A 12366-nucleotide genomic window follows, 5' to 3' on the forward strand; every position below is an offset into this window, starting at 1 on the left:
TTCATCTTCAACTTAAATGTATTTTAATAAAATTATGGTATAATAGATAGGGGAAACAATAATTTAACATTACAATCGATTTTCAAATGTAATACTTTTTTTCATATCTCTTGATTTATTATATATATTCATCTTTTCATTTGTTAATTAGATGTTGACTACTACTATCACTTTACAGTTTAAACAAATTATATCTAAATGTTTCATTAATTAAAATCGCAAATAAACGATATTTACGTCGATCGTGATAATAAATGCCCGATGAACTATAATTTTCTACACAATAATTACAAATTAAATTTTACGTTTTAATAGAGTAGAACCTCGATAGTTGCACGAATAGGAATTAAAAATGCAAGCAAGCATCAAGGTTTATATACTTAGTAAGGTAAACAATCATGAGATCTTCTACTCGACATATATCTCACACTATATACTACCTACACATAATTCAAATATTACGACGTAATGAGATATTATGACAAAATGCTTCCGAAGATCACCAAGTCTTCAATAATGGAATTTAAAACTGTCTATGCAGAAATCTGTTATTACGTTCATTGAATGCATCTACAAAATGTCTGCACGCGTTCAGCGCACGAATCACATTGCCAACAAGCACAAGACATTTCTTAACACTAGAATAACCGAGCAGTCAAATTGACATTTCCAAATTTTTGTATAGGAACTCTAAGAATACGGCTACTAAGATTTCGATTGACTTATGATTCATTTAGGGTATCACTATATCAATTTCTTTTGTAATTCCGCAGAGAAGTATTTGTTATCTCTTTAATAATTGGGAAAGAAGAACATAGGAATGGGTCAATTTGACTCATCTGGTAGTTCTGGTGTTAATCAATCTTCAGTTTCAAGTCCCTTGCGGCGTAGAAATTTTACTCGAGTGCGAATGCGTGGGTTTTGGCCCGGTAGTCGGCGTTTTGCTGGACACTGGGCACAAAATCTGCTTATAAGCCTCTCTGTACAGTTTATTGGTGCCGGCATAGATGAAGGGATTAATCACCGACGAAGCCCAAGCTAGAATCGAGGCAATCACGTGCAGTATCGGAATTTTGATCTTGTCATCGATCACGTTTACCAACATTAGCGGCATGAAGCACAGAAGAAAGCATAGGAATATGATCAACATTAGTCTGGTCACTCTCGAATCTTCTCTTCGCTGGAAACCGCCGGACTTTCTTCGCGACATACCTATGTGAGCTTCTAGGTTCTTCCTGCTTTTCCTCACGCGCCAGTAAATGCACAAATAAGACACGCTTATCACTACACAAGGCACGATGAATCCTAAAACGAAGAGGAACTTCTTCGGGCTGGTCCCGTTCTTCTTTAAGATTGTGCAGGAGAAGGTGGTCGGTTCAAGCCCTAATGTCCCCCAAAAGCCAAGCAGCGGTGGCAGTAACAAGGAGAAACTTAGGGTCCAGATGATGACTAGCATTATGATTATTCGTTGTGTGGTGTACAGTTGCGAATATACGTCTGATCTCGATATCAGTATATACCTAAAACGTAACATTACAATTAGTTGACGATATATTTGGACGTTTGTTTGACATTTTTAGTAACATTGTTGGATAATGAAACACAGGAAAGATATATGTATATAAATTTTGATGAATTCAGAAAAGTAATTTACGAATTGCTCGAGTCAAAGTTAGAGTTTTAACACTAGATCTACCGAGCACTTAAACTATCTTTTTAAAATTCCTTTATAAAAACTATAAGCGTGAATTTATTAAGATTTCAATTAGTTTATATTTCAGGTTAGGTATTACTAAATCCGCTTTTTTAATGATTTCTTAAAGAAGTATATGTACCTTTGTAGTAATTTTAAAAGGAATTAGGAATTGGTTATTTTGATCCACCTGGTAGTTCTAGTGTTAATGTATCAGATCATATTATAATAAAACTGCGGGGAATGTAAAAATAAAGTTCGTTTAATGTATGATGTTGATACTTTAATGTCTTAATGTAGTCACAATTATTCAAATACTTTGTTGGCATTGTTATGTGTCAATGAACTAAATATCGATTATTGTTACACAGGCCGTCAGCTGCACCTGATCGATATTGAATTTATCGGTCATACATTTGATACTATTCGGATGAGTAGCTAGTGGGTGATTAAGTTCTACAGAAGAATGCTGAGTTCAGCAGTCAGCATATTTAAAAGTAAACTGACTAATAAACAGTAACACGTGCTTAAATGCCAACTACTTCCAGAGAGATTATTTTCAAAAATGAATACACCGATTAACACTATTTCTACCAATGGTGTCAAGAGACACCTTTTGAATTTTTAATTTAAAATTATTTTCCAAGTTAGTCGTATATTCTGAATTGACTTTCTAACTTTTCCAGTAACGATTACAAAATTCACTACAGGAAATGTCCAAAATTCAATTGAAGAAAAATTATTAAACCGAGGAAATAATTTTATGTTAAAATTTTAAAAGGTGTCTTTTGACACCACTTGCGGTAGAAATAGCGTTAAAATAAATCGAGCGAATAAAAATGGTACGAAATATGAAAAAGGATTGTAAGATTGTAAATTTAAAGTTTATGTGTAATCAGATAATTTATGGTTGTTTGAGGTTTTCGAGTGAGAGCCGTGTCGAAGAGGAATTCCGACGTTTTATCAAAATTGAAGATAACTTTCGTGCGTTCTTAGATTTTCTAAAAAAGTAAGTTTCAATGTTGACGAATTGAAAGCTTCAAACAACCCTGAACATCCAGGTCGTGAAAGCATAAAAGCAGATATTTTATATTACAAACCGATTTATTGTAATTGCCACCATACTGAGCAGCGAAACCGCGACATTCCCGTAAAAAAAGAGTGGAAATATTTTGCACAGAGTATCACCCAGCACCCACGCTTCGTTTAAGTATCTGCTCGCGGTTAGAGGCAAATTTACAGCGGAAAAAATCAAATCGGAAATGCTGAGGCTTATCACAAAGGCGGTTGTTGCATGTCTTCTCAATCTTGTGTATTTTAACAGTGCCACGACTGTTACTAAATTACCTGTAATTAATTAAGTTGTTACACATTTTACTTTTTTTTATTAATATCTTATTAATAATTAACAGTAGCCATTTTATGCATGAACAGAAATAACATTCTTTTTAACTTTGTTACCTATCTTTATTCGTATCGTTTGTCTGTTTTTATTGCACAATATATGTATAAGATATTGTCATTGTTTTCTAGGATGACTAAGAAATTATTTAATATAATGTATAAACTGACTACTGAAAAATACTAAATTATTGGTAAATTGCATTTAAATCACCACGACAGAGAATAGAAAATACAAGAATGTGAAATTTTGCCATAATTCGTGAAGCATCGTATGTGTATCCCATAAATGAAATAAACCTAAGTGGATAATTAAAAAAGAAGGCATTAATAATACCAATTCTTGGCATTCTCTCGCATAAATTAATGGGGCTAATGGGGCCGTAACTCGGGAAAAAATATCCATGGGGCTAAGAAGACTTAATATGACGATAGAATTGAAACATTAAATTAAGGAATCAACTATCATGGTCATACAAGTGTACTCTAATTTCTTGATAGACAGAATCCTTGGTACTGTAGTTCCTCGGACATTTGGACTTTCAGGGAAGTTCAATTTCTTGGCAAAATGCATTTCTCAATTATAATTTCATTGTTAATATAGCATTATTTCTAACTTCAACGAATCACAACAACAAATATTCTAATAGTTTTATATTTATATTATTATATTCGTGTTATAAATACAAATATTTTACGTGATACACGTATAAATTGAAATTGATTTTACCTGCGACTCCAACGATACTGAAAATAATCGCGCAAACAGCTGCGACGATGGTAACTGATCGAGGAAAGTGTTTCAGACTCTCACTTCCCAATGCGACACCGAAAATTGTGCCATTTCTCACAGATCCGTCCATTTTTTATCGTGTTTATGCACTCTTTCGTCGTGACACGTTTCCAATATGTAAAATGTAAAATGGAGCGAATACACTTTCAAAAAGAAATGAAGTATCGTTAATGAACATCCATGTTTCGAAATAAGAGCTTATTTATAATATTTTCTAACCATTATATAAATATTTTTAGACTTGAGGAATAATATTATAGTATCTAATTATTATTAGTAAATAATACTGTAACAATACATTATTGCTAGATCTGAACCGTAAATTATTTACCTAATAACAGATACTAGATAATAGATTAATTATAATAGATTTTACCTAATAACAGATACTAGATAAAAGATAGCAGATAATAGATTATAACCAACTTTAGTTAGTATAACTATTCGCTTACATTCGTTTTCTGACATCTGTCATTGTGTCTTCCTTGGAGATTCAGATTTATTTATAAGTTTCAACTTTTCCATACCCCGAAATTTTATTGTAATGATCATTCAAAATTTTAAATCGAGAAACTTGAATCTGAGGTTCACGAGAACTATCTCTCGCATTAAATCCTTCATAGAAATGATCGTATACGTATTAGGTGAATGCCTCTCTTTTATGTTTCTTTCGACAATTTTCAATTATTACCAACACCTGAACACAGAAACAAATATAAAATTATAATTAAAGGAAATCAACATCGATATATCTGCTATAAAATTCGAAGCACAGCGCCACCGTGGAGATCATTTAATAAATTAATCTAACGATAAATCTCTCATTCACTTGTTTTTCTAAGTCCGTAATTTTCAGGAACAATTAAAGGAATAAAACACGAAGTTTCGCATTTAAATAAAATGTATATTTTCTACAACTTCGTCGCTGAGAAGGAAATTTACACTGTCGTGAGCAAAATAATCACAATCCCGACAATCTGTAAACTTTTTACCACTCAATCTTCATGTACGTATTAAATTAAGAATATATTTTCTGGTGCAAATTATCAATTTATCGAGACGTTCGTCCGATTAAATTTGTTATACAAATCTAACGAATCGCTCGAACACTGTTGCGGGAACTTTTATTGGTGAACGATGCGGATCATTCTCGATTTACATGCGTTTATCTGTTCAGTAAGCCTCGGCAATGTCTGAAACGATTAAATACACGAGGGTTCCTTATCCAGCGAGCCACTTGAATTCATTCTCTCGGTTTCTTCTTTTTGCTCGATCGTCAGCGGCTGCACGCTCTATGCGTATCTTTCTCTGAATTTCTTGCCGTTGATCCCGCGACATCGAAAAAACATCGGAGTCCTTTCCTCTCGCACGAAGAAAGATACCCCTTCCCTTCGAACCCTTCTGCACTGAGAAATTGACTGAGCAATGAGCTTCGAACGTCTTGCGACAATCGTTGATCACTACTGGGAAATGCTGATCTTTGACCTTGTCTCGTAGAAACTGTCCGATTTCCGTTGCACCCTGGAAATTCCCACTTTTTTCTCTGTGATACGCGTTTCCACGATTAACAGATGCATTTTTTTAATGCCCTTCCTCATTCAAAAAAGGGACCCCTCTGACTTTAGATTTCAAAAAACCTTGTCTTATTGAAATTAATTGATTTTTACTGTTTTCGAAAAAGTAAGCGAAGATACGGTCTTCTTTTATTGCGTAGACTTCTATCAATCATGTCTACCATCAAATGTTCACGCACGTTGAAGAAAAATTTTTGCAATTGTTCGGGAAACTTTTTAATTGAAACTGATCATTTGTTATACCGATTGCCGATATTCAACGTATACATCATCCGTCTTATTTTTTATCTTCTTGGAATGAAAGCTCGTTAACTTGCTTATTCGTGAATAACAGAAAGGACAAAAATGTACGTAGTGTCATGACAACGTGCACAACATTTATTGTCACTTCAATGTTTTGGTAACTACAGCTCACTGATAATCTGATTCACTGTGTCATGGTAATCTTATTTCACTCAACTTAAAACAAATTACTCAACAACATATCGTTCTCTTTTTCCTCGTCTCTATCACTTGTACCCCACTTTTCTTTGTCTTCTTTTCTTTCACACACAAAGAACCATTCAATTTTTAAACACTTCGACAAAATAATTGCAAAGAATTACCTCCAAAATTTGTTTACTTTGTTGTTCAGTACGTAAAATTTGCCAAAAATAAATTCTTTACTATTCCAATCGATCGATCGGAACTGATATCGATATTTCAAATATTCGTAAGAAATGAAATTTGTTGAGAATACGTCTGAATGAATCTTATATCTTGCACTTCTTTACTGTTCGTCAGCTGTATTTACTTCTTCTTACTCTTCCACCGAAGATAGCTACGTGCTCCTTTCGTCTAGCTAGCGCAACGAGCGCTCCTCGGGGACTGACGAACTCCGTCGATCTTGAATTCCCCTTTTACAACGAGAGTACACGAAGCCTTCTTATCTGCCACTTCTCGATTTAACTCTCTTGCTGCCTTTTTTCCGGCTCTTTCATATTCCACCGCCTTACCGTTTGATCCGGCTCGTTCAAGCACCACTGCCACCAAGGAATCGTAATTAATTAATCTCATTGAGGATCATTGTTAGGACGACGAGCTGCGTTCGAGTGTAATCGGACGAAATGATACTCCTTCTGTTCGTCGCTCGAGTACGGTGAGAATTTTCGTGTCCTTTAATACCTCAAACACATCCTGTTTAATGTTTCATAGTGGTTACTTTCAGGTTTTTCCAGATTATTCATATCCTTTAAGAGCGCGATAAGCACAAAGAATATATTTTCAATTATTTTTCCTTTTCTATGTTACGCTACAAACCTCCTTGTGGTTAGGTGGGTTAAAAACTGCCCCACTCTTTGCTTAGCTTTTTGTGTATGGTGGGATATATTTGAATCCACCTAGAAAAGTTGAAGTTACCGATAGTCGTATAGTTTAATATTTTATTTAGTTTTCTATTCAGTTGGCAATGCTATGAACTAATGGTAAATGCGTAAATAAGTGAAAACAAATATTTATACAAATCAAAACGCATTGGTAAGTTGTCGAGACTGTTGTGATTAAGGTTGTCGGATTGTGTGGTGCAGTGAATTCTGTACAGCTCGAGTTGTTTTTTCTTTAAAATCGTATGCTTCAAAGAGTTAAATAATACGAGGGTTGATTTTAACGATTCATTCATTTTTCTAATTGATACTACCTAACAGAAACTTTTGGTCTAGGTGTGACTTTTTAAAACGTCTATTAATTTCATGCGTATTTTTAATGTTACAAAAATAGTTTTAAAATATCGTTGTTGCTCCTAGCGGTCATGGGGTTTTGCACCGTTACAAATGTATTGGAGATTTGTTCCAAACTTTGTAACTATTTTGTTGTTATGTTATCCGCTATAAGCGCGAGAAATGTGAAAAGTTGTTGAAATTGAAATATAAATATTAGGATAAAAACGATGAAGAAATAATTACAAGTAGGTACAAGAATAGACAAAATTGATTCATGACAACTGGTACACTGTCAACAATAAGCTATCAAATTCAAACATCTATTATTTTCACAATTCTGAAAATTTTATAGAAATACTTTGAAGGTAAATTCTTCAAAAAAACTTATCTTAATCCCTCGATACAGAATATTTTTTGCTATCTTAAATTTTAAATAAATAATAAACAATATTCAGAAGTTACTTTTATTCCGATGCATCACGTTGAAGATGAACTTCCGTTTCCTGTTCAATAGTAACCCCATTAACTTCACAGCAATTTCCAATGTTTCAGAAAAAAGTGGTAAAATTCTTTGATGGGAACTGTTAATGTAATATTCTTTTCTACTTGGCAAATTCGTTCGAATTGCCGCGAAGAAGTTTCCACGCACTTCACTCCGCGATTCTTCAAGTACACCTTTCCAGGCCAGCGACGTTTCATCGACTGGCGACTGTTCTTCGGAGTGTGGCCAGAACGATTCTGGAAATGGTTGATGGCCCGGTGGTGGAGTCGCCATTGGCACGTGCTCGAATTAATACCGTCAACAGGGTGAAAGGGGATGAAAACAAGACAGCTATGCGCCCGAACGCGTTTCTTTCCTACGATCCATTAATTCTTCGATTAGCTGCCCAATGGAATTGTTTCATAAATATCGATTAACAATTAACGTGGGATGCAGCACGTGACTTTGATGGGAATGTTTCCCTTTCGTTAACAAGAAATTATTTATGACGTAAAGTTGTCGGGGTTCTAGATCATTGATATTTATATAAATACACGTTTCTGTCAGTTGTTTTCCTCCGTATAGCAGAATGAAACAGAAATTTTGTTCGCCAATAAGAAATTGATTGTATGGAAAACAAAGTAATATATACATGAAACTCAATTAAAGTTTTTATATTAATGTTTTGTTTTCTTGATTTTCTATGATATACAATAATAATGTCTTACACGGACGATTATCTGCTAATGGACAATATTATATAATTCATTTAAAATTTATACAAAAAGTGATATGAGAATTGAACATATTTTAATATTTTTTCACATTAACAATTCGAAAAACGAGACAAAAAACCGTTTTATCGCGTATAAGAGTAATTTATAATAACTTAAAATAATTTTTTGATAAACGGCATCAAAAATATGTAGTGTTTATCGTCGTTATTACATGTAAAGTTATCAACAATTTATTTTCAATTAATTGTTTGCCGCGGTTGCATGTACTCCGTGCATTTCTATACGAAAATGTCTCCTTTCATCCGCGAATTCCATTATAACAAAACTTTTTCATAAATAATTTTGAATGCAAGTCAACCCCTGTTGATGGTAAATTGTAAAGATAGCTATAGGGAGGACTTGCGAACCGCGCAAGCCAGCTGCCAGCAGTCTCCGCACAAAGCCGGAACCTAACAATCGAAAGGAGCTGCCGGACAAACAAAACTCACCCCCCCCCCCGCCCCTTTTCATCCCCCCGATACGTTTCACCTGGCTTTCTACCCTGTGATTAAACGTAATCTCGAGGAAAGACCGTCGGCTTTGGGTCTTTGGACTACGAAATCTCGAATCCGCAAAAAATAATGGAAGTACTGTATTTTCATTTTTTCATTTCTTTTGTTTCTGGTACTTGAAGACTTTAGTTGTGTAGAAATATGCACATAGATTCTATCGTCTAATAAAATATTTATTGTGAAAAAGATAGATACATATGTACATCGATTATTAGGTTCATTTCTTTAATTATTATTTCATTAACTAAATTATTTGTGTTGCTAATTTTTGAAAAAAAGTAAATTTATATAGAATTACGCCTGTTAAGACAATTTCTTAATATTTGATGGTTTTTCATTATTCCATGAAAAAGAATAAGCCAAATGTAGTGAAGTTACGAGGCTATAAGATTCGAATCTTTTTTTAAATTATAAATTCAATATTGTCTTCTAAAATATAAATTGTTTTCGTTTGTTCTAGGTGAATATATTTCAACGATGTAATTCATGTTTATTTAAACATCGTTTATTACTTTTTCTCGTTTGAAAAGGTTCTCTTTTATTCATTATGAGTAAGCTAATGAAAAAAGTATTATTATCTCAATTATTGGGTTTCAATGGATAAATGAGGAAAGAAACCCTTTGTGAAACATTAATACAGTTATTAACTAATTGTACTTTACTCAGTTGCGTGCGCTGTAAATGGATGCAGGTTTCGTTGATTACTTCACGAGTTTTCATGCAAATATAGATCTTTTTGCATTATTGTGAAACTATTAAGAGAAAAATTGTTTCCTTTATAAAAGGTTGCGGGAAATAAAAAATAAAGTAAAACACTTATTAACATCTTGTTAAAAAATTAGCGAAGAAATCCAATTCAAAATTACTATTTCAAGATCTATACGTGCTTCAGACATTTTTTCGTGTAATTAATATTTTACGAATAATTTGAAATCATTCATTTACGTGAACAACTCCGTTTAGTCTATTTATATTTTTCCCATGCGAGCATTGAGTGTTTGTTCTTATTATGGTAAAATTATTCAGTCTTTTCAATAATCTAGCAGGTATACGCCAAGAAAATTCCGTAGGAAATCCACGAATAGCCACAAAACTACTTACAACGGACTATTTTGCATAACCAACCCCTTTTTAGACCGGTTCGTGTAACCTGCTTGAAAAAGAGGAATGCACCGTGAGAAGAACAGTATTCTTCTGACGGTTTTCAGGACAACAGAGGCTAAACATTTCCTAGGACGAAAGGTTCGCGTAATCAGACTGTGCATACAGCGGGCCTTTACCTCGTGGTTATCGTTGCAGCAACACTTCATCTTTTCTGAGAAAATATTCACCTCGTTATCTTTGGGTTGACCCTGCGTTGTTTTTGTATTTGTACATTGCAGGCCAGGTACTGTTTTAAATATTCTTTTAATACATTTTAGAAAATTGTTTCTCTATATATTTGGTTCCAATTCTGCATTTCCTCGTATAGGTATATATTTATTCGAATTAAGGAACATTAACACGTTGACTGCCACGGTAACCGGAGATTCAAAATTGCTTAAATACAATTACAATAAGAAAACTGATGTCGAATAAAAATACTTAATAACACAAACAGGTAGATGATAGTGTAACACGTTTACTGTGATACCAAGTCATTAATAATTATTTTTAATACCATTTATCTTTGTTATGAAAGAATATGTATTGTTACACAAAACGTTCGAAATTCTCGTGGCAGTCTACGTGTTAATATATCGTATCATATATAGATCATATAATATTATTGTTAAGATAAAGTTATTTACTCTTACATTTTAAATTAGCGATTCCCTTCAATGATTGTCACGTTACATTGCAACTGGAAAGACGAAAAATCTGGTGATATTTAAAATACACATCCATAAATACCCATAATCTTCAACCAATAAAAATGGCTGGTCATAAATCTCAGCAGACCGTTCAGGCCAAGATAAGGGCGTTGAATTATGCATTGAAAAACATATTTCTTAACGACAATAAATAATGATGAGGGAGAATTGTATACACTTCTGTACATGAATTAAATGGTTCGGGATAATATAGTGAAAAATTCAAGCGCACTTTAAAATGCATTCTGTATAAATTACACAAATGAAGTTATTTTATATGGAATATTTGAATGACTCAATTATACTATTTGAATTTTGTATCATACTTGTTCGTACAAAGGATAGGTCGATAGGATTTTATTACTTTACTAATGAGTAATTTCATTTTTTCATAGGATTCCTACAATAAGTGACAGTGTTAAAGCATTAATTATCTAGAATAGAATATCCAATTTATACTTTATCACAATATATTTAATTCTGAAGTATTCAATAATAATAAAAAAAGGACCAATAGCGGAGAAAATCATATATTAAAATGTTTGAAGATAAATGTTGTGAAAAAAGTAATGAGACATAGTTTTAATAGTCTTATTTTAACAAGTATGTGTTCCATATAATTAAAACAGACGCTGTTTTTTCTCGCCGTCCATAAATTACATCGTAGGTTTAAAATGGACCATTAAAATTTGCACAGTGTTTTCAAATGCAGTGCTTCCTTTTCGTCGTGCGTTTTTATCATGTATTACAAATTTTTACTTGCTACTTGCAAGTCAGTCGCCGGACAACCACTGCCGCGTGTTCTGAATGAACTCATTATGCATAGACCCATGAGCCCATACACCATTTCAATTCAACAGTGGTGCCTATTCACGAAATACTACGGCGTCTGAATTCGACGGTGAAAGCCAAAAGGGCGACTTAAGGGTGAGATGTGTGGAAATAACAAATAAAAAAGATTTCAAATGCATGCGCAGGGATCTTCAACTGTTATTACCCTTAATAGCAGTTGACTCAGTTGTCGTCGCAAAAGTATTAAAATACATTACAATTTTACAAATCTATATGTTTCAAAATTTTGATTTGATTTTGTCTATAAAAGAAACTTATTCATTCTTTTTCACTTACTTTTAATTTATTAATGTTACAAGTGTAAAACAAAAAAAAGAAATATTTTTATTTCATTTGAGTACTTTGAGATGTAGTATCCTAATGATAATTTGTATATACTTAAGTGCTTCTGAAGCTCTTACTGATTAAACAGCATTAATTTAGTTTAGAATTGTTTCCTAGAAATAAACTATTAGTGCCTTTTAAGGTTTATCAGTGGTGAATCTCTGTTCTGTGTATCGTAGTGGCTGGTTCAGGAAGTTTTTTTTCTGTGCTGGTGTACAGGACACGTCACGATTTTTGACAAGGGCATAGAATGGAGGGACGCACGTGTAGATCGAAACCAGACTCTACGATAATAAACTATAAATACTATTTTCATAAAGGTGTGGTGTTACAGAAGCTGTTTCGACTGAAACAAAATATACTTTAACCACGAAACAGTCCCTCTTCTTTGATACACTATCTTCGATTGG

At 33.3% G+C, this 12366-nt stretch overlaps 1 protein-coding gene across 8 annotated transcripts; it reads right to left on the minus strand.

The window, feature by feature from the left end:
- Positions 1-45: 45 nt before the first annotated feature.
- Positions 46-10791, minus strand: Tre1 (Trapped in endoderm 1). Of its 8 annotated transcripts, XM_031972667.2 has the most exons (7): positions 7621-7853; positions 6761-6840; positions 5705-6637; positions 4340-4584; positions 3825-4030; positions 2794-3040; positions 46-1520 (listed from the first exon to the last, which is right to left on the minus strand). In XM_031972667.2, exons 5-7 carry the CDS (start codon positions 3955-3957, stop codon positions 872-874), a joined length of 1029 nt encoding a protein of 342 aa, XP_031828527.1. In that variant the 5' UTR covers positions 3958-4030; positions 4340-4584; positions 5705-6637; positions 6761-6840; positions 7621-7853; the 3' UTR covers positions 46-871. The 8 variants fall into 8 exon arrangements, with proteins under 8 accessions (XP_031828527.1, XP_031828532.1, XP_031828531.1 ...); XM_031972672.2 differs by lacking the exons at positions 5705-6637; positions 6761-6840; positions 7621-7853 and adding exons at positions 10208-10317; positions 10724-10771; XM_031972671.2 differs by having other exon boundaries at positions 6457-6840.
- Between the last annotated feature and the right edge of the window lie 1575 nt (positions 10792-12366).

Source organism: Nomia melanderi, chromosome 4 (assembly GCF_051020985.1).
Source record: "Nomia melanderi isolate GNS246 chromosome 4, iyNomMela1, whole genome shotgun sequence".
NCBI classification, from domain to species: Eukaryota; Metazoa; Arthropoda; class Insecta; order Hymenoptera; family Halictidae; genus Nomia; species Nomia melanderi.